Source organism: Aquarana catesbeiana, linkage group LG02 (genome assembly GCF_042186555.1).
Source record: "Aquarana catesbeiana isolate 2022-GZ linkage group LG02, ASM4218655v1, whole genome shotgun sequence".
NCBI classification, from domain to species: Eukaryota; Metazoa; Chordata; class Amphibia; order Anura; family Ranidae; genus Aquarana; species Aquarana catesbeiana.
In genome coordinates, this window is record NC_133325.1 from 313,841,431 (window position 1) to 313,857,556 (window position 16,126).

General features: G+C 44.2%; 1 protein-coding gene across 2 annotated transcripts in view; it reads right to left on the bottom strand.

The window, feature by feature from the left end:
* Window positions 1-4,001: 4,001 nt before the first annotated feature.
* GAS6 (growth arrest specific 6) overlaps window positions 4,002-16,126 on the bottom strand; it is a 126,761-nt gene continuing 114,636 nt past the window's right edge. For both annotated transcript variants that reach the window (XM_073614729.1, XM_073614727.1), the window contains exons 13-15: window positions 12,315-12,487; window positions 7,118-7,343; window positions 4,002-4,746 (exon numbers count right to left, since the gene is read on the bottom strand). In XM_073614729.1, coding sequence (XP_073470830.1) covers window positions 4,595-4,746; window positions 7,118-7,343; window positions 12,315-12,487 — 551 coding nt within the window. In that variant the 3' untranslated portion in view covers window positions 4,002-4,594. The remainder of the gene's footprint in view (window positions 4,747-7,117; window positions 7,344-12,314; window positions 12,488-16,126) is intronic.

Consider the following 16,126-nt stretch of genomic DNA (forward strand, 5'->3'; position numbering starts at 1 on the left):
TATTAGTAAAATAGGGCCATGAAGCAGAGTGGTAGTACCTCTTGATAGCCCACCCCCCAACTAGGTATACTCACTGCTCCACTGCATAAAACCACCCCGATGAAGCTCTGGTTCCAGAGTTTACCATTATGGATGACATCACTTGTCTCCCGCATGTGACAGTGTCTGCTGAGTGGATGCACAGGCATGAGCATTTTCACATGTCCTCTATAGTCAGATGCCCTGCTCCATTAAAATAATGGGTTGGTGAGGGACATGGATGAACATGTATACCTTGCTGGGAGGTGGGCTATCAGGAGGCACTGTTACTTTGCCCGGAATGGGTAGAGTGACATGTTAGATTCATGTTACATTGGCAAATAACTGAAATACAACTGCCACCTTATCTAATAGACTTAAGGGCAAAGAAAAAATTGTCCCCCAGGGTGGTAAACCAAGTATGTTGAAATAGTGACAGAGTGTGGACAGCTGTTATATGAAAAAGTATAAAATCATGTATTGATTGTCAAGAAATGTACCATCTAAAGACATAGGTCTTACTATACATTAACGCCCAGGTGGGGTACACCTGAAACCACTTGTGCATGGCATAACAAGCATGCTCCCATAGAACAAAAACACAAATACAAAAACATAAAACAAAGACTTCCAGACACCAAATTAATTGACACACGGGGCACCACCACAGCAAGTGCCGTTTCACTAATTAACCAAGTCTGTCAAGGTGGTGCTGCTGAGTGTCAGCCCCTTGGAGGCTCGAGTAGGGGGGAGCGGGGAACTGACAACCAACTGGGGGATGTATGTTGATCCTGGTGTGCTATAACCGATCCTATTGTCCCAGACAGTCATGCAGAACAGGTGGGGCACTAGTCCATCATGGATGCAAAGTTCCTGTATGCTTAAGAGTGTGGTCATGGGCTATCGGGGGGTGGACCGGGCTCTAGTTGGTATGCTATAGTAGCTGGGATGAATAAAGCGAGGGCATCTTCTTCTGTTGCAATGGAAGTCTGTGGCATACAATTGCCCGTAAGGATGCGATGGGTCGCAGTGCGCAGGAAAACAACTATGAGTGACAGTAAGCCTCTGGCGATCACAGAGACTGAGTGACTGGCTGGAGGTGATCACGATCATAAACCTGTCATCATAGAATGAATGAATGCAGTTGGGGGATCTTGCAAGTGTAGGTGGATGTTATGGAGAGGCTGGAACTGAGTGGTGTAAAGTACAATCATATCGTAGATCCACAGTATAACGTCAAAGCAGTCTCAAGCAAAGGCAGCTGTACTTTACCACTTCCGCACGAGTCTCCAGCCAATCAACAGGTGTCTCCACATAGAACGGTTCGCTTCGTGCTAGTCCAGACAACAACTGCTATCCAGGTTACTTGATGTGAAAAGCCGACCCCGCCAGAGTTCCTGTGGCTAGTCACCACATCCTCTCTGGGTTAGTGTTACTGCCTGAGGGGGCCAGTCTTTCCGGCATACACATGGTTGGAATGCTGGATCAGCTCTGTAGTAAAAGGGATCTCTTTGTATGCTCACCAACACTGCAGAGGATACTCAGATGGAGTCTTGGGCATTGATGACATCAACGGGTTTCGCTATATGATTGCGTAGCTTCATCTGGACATCGGGTGGGTATCCAAGGGCTCCTTTTCACGGTGTCTCCACCTCGGATAGAGTGGCCCCTACTCAATTTTCCTAAAGGAGCCTGGTTTGTTTTTGCATGCTGTGGCAGGGTGTTGACAGCAGTGCCAGCGGTTATGACTTTGGCTTTACATTTTCTTTCATTGAGGTGATGTTCATAATTACATCACTTAGATTAATTTTCAGATTACTTGGGCTTACGGTCTTTTGTGATAGAGAAATATTCCATCACTATTCAGAGAGCTAGGAGGCACACAAGTTCTTGACTAGCAGATACATCGGGCCAATACCCACTTATTCAATTACCCCAAATAAAATAAGTGGGGCTGCAGGGAAGGGGGGGGGGTTGAGACACACCGATACACCAAAGAGACAAGCACGCACATTCGGAAAGATTAAACGTATTGAGCAACAACATACGGTTGCATAGAGTTTGGTATAAGGTATAACAAAAGTTTAAAGTCCTATCATTATTTCGGGCTAATGTAGCTATTCCTCTAGATCAGTGGTTCTCAACCTGGGGGTCGAATGACAATTTGCCAGGGGTCACCAATTCCTGGGCAGTTCCTGAATCCCACACCACTCTCCCAGCCTTCTCCCGGGTGCCCAGCAGGGCTGTCCCTGGAGCCCGTGGCCGCCCAGCTGGGCTGTTCCTGGAGCCCGCGGCCGCCCACTCAGCCTCCTCACAGCCGCCCATTCAGTTCACAGCATGGCTGGGGGGCAGAGACTAGAGGTCAGCTGACTGGTGAGGAATGTGAAGTGGGAGGGGCTGAAGGAGACTATCTCATGATTTCGGCATAGATGTCACTGCTGCAAGACACCACAAAGTCGGAGACACAGTGAAGCCGGAGACACAGTAACACTACCTGTGATTATAGTTGCCATTAGTCCCCACTACAGTTCTCAGATCAGCAGATGACCTTCATCAAGAGCACCTAAGTTGGCTGATCAGAACTCCCCCCAGCACTGTCACTGATCCCACCCACCACCTCATCCCACCCCCACTACCACTCATCCCGTTCCCCTCGCCAAGGAGTAAGAGAAGGAATAAAATTAGAGAATACATCGAAGGGAGAGGAAAAGAGTGGGAGGAACAAAGAAAAAGGGAGAGAAGGAACAAGAAAGACGGCTAGAGAGAGGGATGGGGAAAAAACACAAGAAATTAGGATTGAGAGAGATAAAAAAGAAAGAAAGGAAAACAAAGAGAAAGAGTGGTACATCCTAAAATGTACCATAAGGGGTTTTAATACTGTACGAGTGGAAGGGACTCAGGGAGCGCCTATATGTCCGTGGTTAGGGGCACAAATTACTTGTCTTGCCTTGGGTGCTGACAACCCACGCTACGAAAATAATTTTACTGTTAGAGGTCCCCACAACTTAGGAAATGTTATCAAGGGGTCACGGCACTAGAGGGGGTTGAGAACCACTGCTCTAGATAAACCTGCAGGTTGAGTTCAGTGTTCAGGCCCTTAGGCCGGAGGGACTTCAACCTGTATATCCACCACTTCTTCTGTAGCAGTATCAAATTGAAGTCACCTCTTCTTTGTGAAAGTCTCAGAATATAGATTCCTTTGACCTGCATACTTTTTAACCTATCGTTATGATATTGAGCAAAGTGCCTGGCTAGGGGCTTAACTGAATTTTTCTCATTGATTTTAGGCATATTTCATGCATAGCTCGCCTATGCATGTCCAAAATTGGCGTTTCACCTTCCCAATATAAAATTTGTCATAGGGGCATGTCAGCATATATATGACTTTCGCTGTAGAACAATTTAGAAGATCACGTATCTGATAACTTTGTTCACCTAGTGCATCTCTGAAGGTGTCAGTCTTGTTCACATAGGGGCAAACCTGGCAATGTCCACAAGGGAACATACCCTTGCTTCTTGGGTACCGTGATAACCAGGTAGCTTCCTGTTCGACTTCAGATCACTAGTGAGGAAGCAAAGATGGAGTGACACCTTACTGGTTTGGAGCAGCAATAGAGCAATGTCATTAAAGCAGATGAAGTCTTTTCAATCCTGCTGCTGGCAAGTTTGCCATAGCATTTGAATCACACTGAATAGTTCACCTTTGATCTCTGAATAAAAATGTAAGTCATGCTGTAAGCTAAAGTAGTCCCTGAGTGCTTTCAAGCTTAATATAAAAAAAGCCTGTAACAAGTATCGTCCAGAGAAAATAGTCTGGATCTTTCTTTTCATTCTCCCATACTGTAGGAAAGCAAGAATTTGGCTGCTTTAAGGCAGCAAGAACAGTTCCTTCAGACAAATATGCTTCTTTATTTGACAAACAAAAGGTGCAGGTCTGGGAAACTGACATAATTGTAAAATATAAAAATATAACTGTTGAAAGGTTTTGTTCTTTTTTATTTTATTTTAAGTTGTTGCTTAAAAAAAAAAAAAATCAGGTATTAAAAATATATAACACAATTTCCAGTTTTACATATCTTTGCCACAACATAATTTACCACAGTTCTCAGTTGCTTTCTAACAAAAGTCCGCAATGCACTTGCTGCACATTTCTGACCATTAATATTAGTTTTCTGAAATATTTACAATATATTACAATCTTAAAAAGGGTATCTATCATGCAGCAAGCAAAACATCTGGGTGACAAACTCCAGATGGAAACTTTCATTTTCTTACTCCCGGACTGCATGCTGTTTCATTGACTTAAGACTAGTATACAGCATGGATATCAGAGAATGTCAGATTCCATCAGAGGTTTTTCATGCAGGTATTTTACTTAGTGACAGATTCCCCCAGCAAACAGGGAGGGTGATACTGTCCTAAAAGGTTTGACATGGTGTAAAAATCAGTAGGTCTTACATCATTTCAGTGTTTTACGAAACTATACACACACACACACACACAATACTGCAAATTCAGAATAATTTATACATATATATAAAAGATATTTGGTTAAAAAAAAATAAGAGGAATGAACCTATTTGAGAGACTTAATTGGAGGACATGAGTGGGAGGTTATGTCACTGTGTTTGTGTACAGCTTCATCCAAGTCCAGGGTCTTTTGCTGAACACGCATGGTCATGCAGCCATGATAGAATGCAGTGACTGGTGTGCGCGTGACATCCACATCTGAACAGTAAAGAAGGAAAAAAAAAACCATCATGAATACCACCATTAAGAAGCCTTTACCACAAAGTTGACGCTGATGGTAATAATGGTGAATTTCCAATGGAATGCATCTTATTCATGAAGCTCATAATATAATACTGTGTACTGGATGTCTAGCTATTGCCCCAAATATTTTTTATTTCCATGAGTATAAGGCGCACTCCAGGAAAAACACAAAATCTGTTAACAATAAGGCATAAGAATACATTCTTAACTGTGTCTGCATTTTGGTTGTGTATGTACTTTTTGGCATTAAAGATCTACATAATAACGTGGTCCTCAATGAACATTTAAAAAAAAAAAAAAAAAAAAAAGAGGTTAGCTTTTAAAAAAGGTTTATGTGTGCTTTAATAATAACCCTGGCCATTGCAGGCTGTATGATCTCATTCAGGACATGAGGACACAATGAAATAAAATGGATTTTGTAATTGAGCTACAGTTTATCTGGAGCTAAAACATAAGCAAATGCATACATTCTGTACGTTTTTTTTTCCACCTCAACTGGAGTTGCATATTTAGTTACATAAAAGGTAAGGTCGAATAAAAGACACAGGTCCATCCAGTGCATGTTATATCCCTGTACATTGCGACATCTCAAGGTTTTTTAATTTATCTAAACTCCATATGGCTATGTAATGTGAATGGATTTTGAAGCTGCTTCATTTTGTCTCTTCATTTATTTCTCTTTGATTTTGATTCAATGTGTATGAGGTTTCACTAACTGTGAAAGGGAGTTTCACATTTTTACCGTGTTAACATTAAAGAACTCCTTACACAGTACACTGCATTAAAAAGGGGATTAATTACAAAGATAAAATGATAATACTCCCGCTCTAGAAGACTCTGGTCCAGCTGCACCTAGAGTATGCTGTCCAGTTCTGGGCACCAGTCCTCAGGAAGGATGTACTGGAAATGAAGCGAGTACAAAGAAGGGCAACAAAGCTAATAAAGGGTCTGGAGGATATTAGTTATGAGGAAAGGTTACAAGCACTAAACTTATTCTCTCTGGAGAAGAGATGCTTAAGGCTGCTTTCACACTGCGGCGGTGGGGGCGTCGGCAGTAAAACAGCGCTAATTTTAGCGCTGCTTTACCGTCGTTTTTGCGGCCGTATTCGGCCGCTAGCGGTGCGGTTTTAACCCCCACTGGCGGCCGAAAAAGGGTTAAAACCACTCGCATAGCGTGGCTATAGCCGCGGTATTGCCGCGCTGCCCCACTGATTTCAATGGGCAGCAGCGGTTTAGGAGCGGTGAATACACCGCTCCTTCACCGCTCCAAAGATGCAGCTTGCAGGAGTTTTTTTCTTCTCCTGCCAGCGCACCGCTTCAGTGTGAAAGCCCTTCGGCTTTCAAACTGAACAAACAGTAGAGGCTGTTTTGGGTCAGTTTGCAGGCGGTATTTTTAGCGCAATAATGCCTGCAAACCGCCCCAGTGTGAAAGGGCTCTAAGAGGGGATATGATTTCAATTTACAAATACCATACTGGTGACCCCACAATAGGGATATAACTTTTTCGCAGAAGGGAGTTTAACAAGACTCGTGGCTACTCATTAAAATTAGAAGAAAAGAGGTTTAACCTTAAACTACATAGAGGATTCTTTACTGTAAGAGCGGCCAGGATGTGGAATTCCCTTCCACAGGCGGTGGTCTCAGCGGGGAGCAATGATAGTTTCAAAAAAATATTAGATAAGCACCTGAACGACCGCAACATACAGGGATATACAATGTAATACTGACATATAATCACACACATAGGTTGGACTTGATGGACTTGTGTCTTTTTTCAACCTCACCTTCTATGTAACAGTTTAGGACAAATGCTTCTTGTTCGACCTCAGTTGTGTCGCTGCGTGTCTTCTTTAGAGTTTCGCCCAATGCAACAGTGACTATTTGGATATTTGAATAGTGTGATTATATCCCCTCTTAAATGTCTCCTCTCCAGGGAGAATAACTTGAATGTAATGTTTCCTCATATGTGAAGTCCTCCAACCTCCTTATTAGTTTTGTTTCCCTTATCTGGGCTTTCTCCAGTTCAAGGATATCCTTCTTGAGGAGTGACTAAAACTGAACTGCATACTCACCACACGTGAACTACAAACGCAGAGTTCTTGAAATATTGGACTAAAAAATAAAAATCTCCCCGATATCCCACTGATCATTTAGATACATTCATCTTGTAAGCCAGAGGAAACTAAAACTTTCCAAAAGATATGACTAATTTGGTAGAATTTGGTTCCTTTATTAAAAGGTTTCCCTTAAAATTACTGCATCTGTATTTCTGGTTTGAAAATACACCTGCACAAATAAAAAGTATAGATCATAAAGAAACATTCACCTGGTAATCCTCCAATATAGGTATTTACTCCTTGCTGCAAGTGTTCATTTAATTCAGAAAGAATGAGTTGTAATTTGGATTCCTCCAATTCTATTTGTCCAGCCTCTCCATCAAAGGAAAGTACTATGCGATCCTTGCTTGCAGAGACTTCCACGACGTGCTCTTTATCACAGACATTTACCTCTAATCGACACACGACAACATTTCCTACAGACAGGATGATGAACTGCAGAATGGAATTAAGGCAACAAATTAGCTGTCATTGTTAAAGAAGCGAATCCTCAGCTAACCTGCCTCAGTAATACTATATCATCCATCTCTAGGTTACTGCATCACTGTCCAAGTAACAGCTAGAGGAGAATGTCTCACACCAAGCTGTGTTTACACACTGCTGTCTTAGCCAAACTGTAGGACAGCTTTCACATGGTATCATATGACTAACTGCATGTTATTATGTCTGCTCCAGCATCCAGAAAGCTCTGAACAAGATATCAAGAGGTAATAATCGCTATTACCATACAACTAATGGCAAACTGATACACTGTCCTTATAAAAAAACAAAAATAATAATTGATAGAGGTGTTTAGACTTAGAATATGTAAAATATATATATATATATATATATATATATATATATATATAAATAAAATATAACATATAATAATATATATTGGGCCCCAAAATTTTAATTCAACACTAAATGGTGTTATTTTATTCAAAGTTAATGTGGATACCACACTTGTATCCAGGCTTTGGTGAAGTACAAAAACATTGGATAAGTGCTGCCTTTGAATTAACCATGTACTATTTGAATATTTTCCCTATATTGGACCCTCAAAAAGACCTGGTTGTATTCATGACCAACAGAAGCCAACCATTATCTGTGCGATACCTGTGTTTTTTTCTACCTCAGTGTGTAATAACAGGATTTTAATCTATTGAACACATGGCCATCTATGTAAATGTAATGCTTACAATAGTACAAAATTATTCCAATTTATTATGTTTTCTTCATATTTTGGTCACAGATTGTCTTCTTTTTCCACAAGTTTACTTTATGTATCTCCCGACCCTCTACCCCTTTTCAATTTGTATTATTTTTTGGGGTTGCCAGGGGGGGCTCAGTCTACAGCAATGGCTAATCACTTCAGTACATTCATATGTCAGAACCTCTGAGTGGTGTAACATATTTGCCTAATGTCCTTTCTGTGTGGCACCAATGACATGCCGATACAAAACACAAATACCTAAACAAGAAAAAAAGGATTCGTCCATTTATGTTATACAGTGCAGATGAACAAATCTCCTGCTGCAGCTTTTGTATGTTGACAACTGGCACCGCCGGCTGTCAAAATACCCAAACAGCAGCTGCATCTAATTGGATGCAGTCGCTGTTCAGTGGAAAATTTTCCAGCAGACTCTTTTAATGGAATGTTTCACTTTTGTTGAACAGAGCAGAGCCAGCAAAGCCACCCACTAAGCAATTTTATTTAGTTCCTCAGGCTATGGACATTTGTTATTTTTTTTTTGGGAAAGGTGAACTTATCCTTTAGACCCCTTTCACACTTGTACGTCATGAGAGTCGAGTGACTGTGGATCCGATTTTGCCCTGCAACTTGAAGTCCAACATGCATCCGACTTCAATGAACAGGGATCCGACTTTCATACCAGACAGTGTCTGGTATTGTCGGGGATCAATCTTTAGGGGAACGCCATGCACAATGTAAAATAAAAAACCGGCACGGGTTCCACTTCCAAGAGCATACCAGGCCCTTCGGTCTGGCATGGATGTTAAGGGGAACCGCCACACCGAAAAAAAAAACTGCGTGGTGGTTCCCCTCAAAATCCATACCAGACCCTTATCTGAGCACACAGCCCAGCAGGTCAGGAAAGGGGGTGGGGATGAGTGAGCGCCCCCCCTTCTGAACCGTACCAGGCCTCATGCCCTCAACATAGGAGGGGTGGGTGACTTGGGGCAGGGGGGCCCCTGCGCCCCCCACTCCAAAAAAACCTTGTCCCCATGTTGAAGAGGACAAGGGCCTCTTCCCGACAACCCTGGCCCTTGGTTGTCAGGCTCTGTGGGCGGGGAGCTTATCGGAAACTGGAAGCCCCCTTTAACAAGGGGGCTTCCAGATCTGGGCCCCCCTCCCTCTGTAAATAAGTATGGGGTACACTGTACCCCTACCCATTCACCTAAAAAAAAGTGTCAAAAATAAAACAAACACAGTACACAGGTTTTTAAATTAATTTATTAGGCAGCTCCGGGGTCTCTTGCGATTTCTTCTCCCCTCTCCAGCTCTTCTCCCTCTTCTGGCGATGTCTTCTGCCTCCTCTGCTGATGTCTTCTGCCTCTGCCAGTTCTTCTCCCCTCTCTGGGTCTTCTCCGCTGATGTCTTCTAGCCCTCGCTGGTTCGTCTCCCTCTGTCGAGGCTTCTCCACTGTCTTCTCTCTTTTGCCGGTCTTCTCCCTCTGTTGTTCTTCCGATGTTGACTCAACACTCTCTCCCGTTCTAATGCTGGGTGCGTGGTGCTAGAAGACACTATTTATATTGGCATGGGGGGGGTCACCAGAGGCTCGCCCCTTATGACATCACCACTCTTCATGCCCCAGACGGTGACGTCATAAGGGGCGGGCCTCCGGATGACATCACACGGTGACCCTGTCCCATGCCAATATAAGTAGTGGCACACCGCACACCCAGCATTAGAGCGGGAGAGAGCATCGAGTCAACATCAGAAAAGAGCAAGAAGATAGCGAAGACCCGGCAGAGGCAGAAGACAGCGGACAGAGGGAGAAGAACCGGAGAGGGCTAGAAGACATCAGCGGAGAAGACCCTAGGGGGGGAAGAACCAGCAGAGGCAGAAGACATCAGCGGAGAAGGCAGAAGAGCTGGAGAGGGGAGAAGAAGTCAGAAGAGACGCCGGAGCTGCTTAATAAATTACTTAAAAAACCCGTGTACTGTGTTTATTTTTTACACTTTTTCAGGTGAATGGGTAGGGGTACAATGTACCCGATACTCATTTACATCGGGTGGGAGGCCGAGATCTGGGGGTCCCCTTGTTAAAGGGGGCTTCCAGATTCTGATAAGCTCCCCGCCCGCAGACCCTGACAAGGGTCTGGATTTAGGGGGGTACCCCCCGCAGTTTTTTCAGCGTGGGGGTTCCCCTTAAAATTGATACCAGACCGAAGGGCCTGATATGCTCTCGGAGGGGGAACCCATGCTGTTTTTTTTTTTTTAAATTTGGCGTGGAGTTCCCCTTCAAGATCATCCAAGCACAAGTCGCATGCCAAAGTCGGATCAGTTAAGACGGCGATCCGACTTTAATCCGACTTTGGTGATATTAAATAGGCTGAAGTAGGATCAAAGTCGGACCAAAGTAGTGCAAGGACTACTACTTTGCAACGACTTGAAGTCATACTAATATGAATGGTAGTCATTAGAAATCATGGGGAATGACTTGTCATGCGACTTTGCAGTCCCAAATTGTAGGACAAGTCATACAAGTGTGAAAGAGGCCTTAAAGTAATGATAGGTTTTACTTCCTCTTTTGCTCCCTGAAAAGCCTGCAAGTTAAAAGCATAATGGGCTAGTATGCATCGCATACTAGCCCATTGTGTGACACTTACCTGCAAATGACTCCATCGCTGTCCCCTGTGCAAGCTGCGTCCATCTTCGCCCCTCTTCCTTCCGGGGGCTCTGTGACTGGCCGGAGCCGCGTGACGTCACTCCCACGCGGGAGCCGTCAGTAACCGCATGCGCTGGGGGAAGAGACGGCATGGAGGTCCGTTTCTTCACAGCGCATGTGCCGATTACATCATCGGCGCACTACAAGTGAAGTATATTCTAAACGGCGCACGTTTAGGAGATATTTCCACTATCTATAGGTAAGCCTTATTCTAGGCTTACCTATAGTTAAAAGTCACTAGAGACTTTAAAGAGAACACACTTTAAAGAGAACACATAATTAAACCTGAGCACAGTCTGCCTGGTAAAATATTTACATTCCTTACACTGTGTGGCTCTGCCAAGTGCCGCCCAGCATTAAAAAAAAACAAAAAAAACGGTCCCTGTGCCCTCTTCCCACTGCGTATGCATGCTGCAGCACCATTTACATGTGTGGGTGTGCTGCACTCCTTTAGATGACTAGTACAGCTGAATGAGTACAACTCACATGTAGGAAAGAATAGGGCCACAGTGTGCATGCATAGTGAAGAGGAACCAGTACAGACAGTTTTGTTGCAAAGACTAAACAGCACTGGGCAGGGCTGCACAGTGAAGATCCATGAAAGTTTATTTATGTTCTGCAGTAAGCTCCTAAAGGCCAGAACTCAAAGTTTACATCTGCTACACAAAATGAAGGAGGCAATGGCAAGGCAGTGGAAAAAGTGCCTATATAGCAAGACCGTGCCTTTTTTTACGTGGACCTTACACATACAAGCAGACTTTATTAAAAAGAATAAAATAGACATTTGTAAAAATGTGAATCTCCACTTTTGCATGGTTTTATCAGCGCAGCCTTATTTCCCAGGCATTAATTGATTTTTTTATTTGATTGTATTCACTCTCCGCCAGTGTGGAATAGCCAGATGGCCAAGCCATCCTGCCTGAGCTCAATGCTGATAACAGAGGATGAGCTTGGGTTGAGCTTGGGTTTAGTGTGAAATTGGGTTCAGATCAAACCCAGCAGGAAGCTGTCACTCGTGCCCACTACCTCCCAATTACCTGCAACCAGGGCATTCCCTGCACTGAAGCTCCATGTAATGTATATTCCAACCAAACCTGAGCTCATCCGTACTAATAACTTAGACTCAAATTGCTGTTATTACAAAGATGCTGAAAACTAAAAGCTTTGCTGTCAGTTTAACCTCCAGCAGATCAGATGGAGAGTCAGTAATTATCCAGCAGCTCAGGCAGTAAATAATTCAACCTCCATGGGTACTTTACAGCCCAACATCAGGATACTTCTGCTCTTCCAGAAAAAGCACACAAGTGAATAAGACACAGACCTATCCCTGAGTGGTTGTGCTGCATTATTATAACAAATTAAAGGTGGTGATTCAGATTCTTAACAAATAATTAACATAAAAGAAGTGTTGCGGGGGGGGGGGGACCTTTGGGGGGGAATGGGTGGAAATGTTAGCCAGTGCCATGAGAACCAGGTACATTACTGTATATCGTACATCATACACTTCTTACCTGTTTTTTCATTCTGGTTGCAAAATGATAATCAATTAGAGCTAATGATAAAGGGACTTCTTTGTCCTTTGACACAAGAGCAAAGAGCACTCCAGTATCAGTGGCTGGATTAATCTCTGCACTGACGTCTATTCTCCAGGTTGGCACATCTTCCTGTTTATTAGATAGATCCGCTAGAGTAAATAGAGAACAAAATGACGATACTGTGGTAATATTGCTCGAAAGAAACTTGCATATACATTATTCATTTTACCAGCGGTGAGAGCAAAATGTGCAATACAACAGAATTAACCACTTCAGCTCCAGAAGATTTACCCCTTCATGAACAGGCCATTTTTTGAGATACAGCACTACACTTTATTTTTACTAATGGCAGCAATCAGCGACTTATAGCTGGACTGCGATACGGCGGCAGAAAAAAAAAAAAAAATCAGACACTAAGTGACACTTTTTTGGGAACCAGTGACACAAATAGTGTGATCACTGCTAAAAATATACACTGTCACTGTACTATTGACACAAGCTGGGAGGGACTTAACATCAGGGGTGATCAAAGGGTTAACTGTGAGCCTAGCCAGTGCTTGGTTACTGTGGGTGAGGTGCTTGTAAAAGGGGAAGGCATTGATCCGTGTTCCTGCTTTTCAGAAATACAGGATCAACACCTTCACTACTGACAGAACAGCAATCTGCCTTGTTTATATAGGTAGACTGCCATTCTGCACGTGTCCCAAGCGATGGGCGGACACCAAGTCTGCCGGACCTGCTGATTTGCTCCTGCTGTGTCTAATCACAGGGGGAGCGGGTTGCAGGTGGCATGCATGCGCACCCCAAACCCAGAGGTGCAGGATCATGTACTAAGTATGTGATCCTGCACAGGAGAGCCACCTTTCCATTGTACATATACAGCATACGGTCGGCAAGCGGTTAAAGTGACACTAAACATGCTTGTATTTCAAAAATAATCCATACACATCGACTACATAATGGCCCTATTTTTCATGAAATAATTTCTTACTATGTTTTTTCTGCCTCCTCCATCCGCTGTGAGCTCTTGAACCTCTCCTTTTCCCCTCTCATTTCCATTTGTTTGAAACAAGCAATGCATGTTCATTGCAGGCATGTGCACTGCTCTATGCACACTACGACTCCCGTTTATAATCCCTAGTCCATCTCTGGAGTGAAAAAGAGAGGCAGGCTATGCTCTTACTTACAGCATGACCATGGAGAATGCACATTCTTTTTGGAGGATTTGGAGGAGGTAGAGAGCAACAGAAGGTACTTTGAGTGAAGAATACATACAGAAAAGATTTTTTTTATTCTTAAACCGGAATCTAGTGTCCCTTTAAAACATGGGCCTGAGAAATGATCCTGACAACTTATATGCTAGAATTATTAAAAAAAAAAAAAAGTGTCATATCCAATCACACCTCCACCGTGATTTCAAAGGAACAAACTGCATTTACATCAAAATAGATCAAATAGGAAAATATAGTACAGAGAAGGACTTATCCAGGATGCATAGGCGTGCGCACGGGGTGTGCCGGGTGTGCCTGGGCACACCCTAATCACCCCGTGCTGTCTCCAGAGATTTGCCCCAAAATGCTGCATCCAAGAGAGTGTGTGGCCCGCGCTGCCTGTGAAACAGTTTCACAGGCAGCAGATCGTGAGAATTGCCAGAGCTGTTCAGTGTATGAAACTGTCAGATAATGACACTGCATGCAGGAAGTGAGACCAGCTGTCTTAATGTCAGGGTGATGTCGGGGGTGGGCGGGACTGAACGGCCATCAAACACAAGCCAATGGGATGGGGTCTGGGCGGGCCGCTACATTTATGTGGCCCCGCCCCCTCTCTAAAGCAGCTCAAACATTGGCTGGTGTTTATAGCACTTGGTTCCGCCCACCCCCGACATCGCGGCTCAGTTGTAAGTCATCACAACTCAGCCGTGATGTCGGGGGTGGGCGGGACCAAGCGCCAACACCAGCCAATGATTGGGCTGCTTCAGAGAGAGGGTGGAGCCAGAGAAATGTAGCGGCCCGCCCAGACCCATCCTATTGGTTGCTGTTTGGTAACTGTTCAGTCCCGCCCACCACCAGCATCACCGCTGACTTTTAACAGCTGGTATCTCTCAATGCATTATCATCATCTGACAGTTTTATACACTGAACAGCTCTGGCAATTCTCATGATCTCCTGAATGTGAAACTCCCCCTCTACCCTATCAGTGCCAACCAATGCTGCCAATCAGTGCCAACCAGTACTTTCTATCCGTGCCAGTGCTGCCTATCAGTGCCAACCAGTGCTGCCTATCAGTGCCAGTGCTGCTTATCAGTGCCAACCAATGCTGCCAATCAGTGCCAACCAATGCTGCCAATCAGTGCCAACCAGTACTGCCAATCAGTGCCAACCAGTACTGCCTATCCATGCCAGTGCTGCTTATCAGTGCCAACCAATTCTGCCTTTCAGTGCCAACCAGTGCAAACCAGTGCTGCCTATCAGTGCAAATCAGTGCTGATTATTAGTGCCGACCAATGCTGCCTATTAGTGCCAGTGTTGCTTATCAGTGCCAGTGCCAACCAATGCTGCCTATCAGTGCCAGTGCTGCTTATCAGTGCCAACCAATGCTGCCTATCCGTGCCAACCAGTGCTGCCTATCCGTGCCAGAGCTGCTTATCAGTGCCAACCAATTCTGCCTACCAGTGCCAACCAATGCTGCTTATCAGTGCCAACCAATGCTGCCTATTAGTGCCGACCAATACTGCCTATGAGTGACAACCAGTCCCAGTCAGTGCACCCTATCAGTGCCAACCAATGTTGTAAATCAGTGCCAACCAATGCTGCCTATGGGTGACAACCAGTCCCAGTCAGTGCACCCTATCAGTGCCAACCAATGCTGCCTATCAGTGCCCACAAGTGCTACCAATCAGTGCCCATCAGTGCCAATCAGTGCTGACAATATGCGCCCATCAGTGCCGCCCATCAGTGCCACCTATCAGTGCTGCTACCAATTAGTGCCCATCAATGCTGCCAATCAGTGCAGCCTATTAGTGCCCATCAGTGCTGCCTATCAGTGCCCATCAGTGCTGCCTTAGCAGGGATGGTGGAAACCCCTCTACAGATAATTGCAATACAAATTACCTTAAAGTGCAACAACTTTTTAGTTGGGAGGTTCACACCATTATAGGACTTTGGAATTTTTATTTTTTAGAGTGTTACACTTAATTGTATATGTTTTAGTTACGGTTATAATGTGAATGATTGCACTTGAAGTTAATTTCCCACCACCCCTGCTAAGTCCATGCATGTCTTTATGGACCTTGTTTGTGCTCTGGTGTGCAGTCATGTTGGAACAGGAAGGGGAGATCCCCAAACTGTTCTCACAAAGTTGGGAGCATGAAATTGTCCAAAATGTCTTGGTATGCTGACGACAGAAGAGTTCCCTTTACTGGCACTAAGGTGGCAAGCCCAACCCCTGAATAACAACCCTATACCATAATCCCCCTCCACCAAATGAATTGGACCAGTGCACAAAGCAAGGTCTATAAAGACATGGATGAGCGAGTTTGGGGTAGAGGAACTTGACTGGCCTGCACAGAGTCCTGACCTCAAAAAATGCCCTTCTGGAAGAATGGTCAAACATTCCCATAGACACACTCCTAAACCTTGTGGATGGCCTTCCCAGAAGAGTTGAAGCTGTTATAGCTGCAAAGGGTGGGCTAACTCAGTATTGAACCCTACGGACTAAGACTGGGATGTCATTAAAGGTCATGTGTGTGTAAAGGCAGGCGTCCCAATACTTTTGACTATATATATATA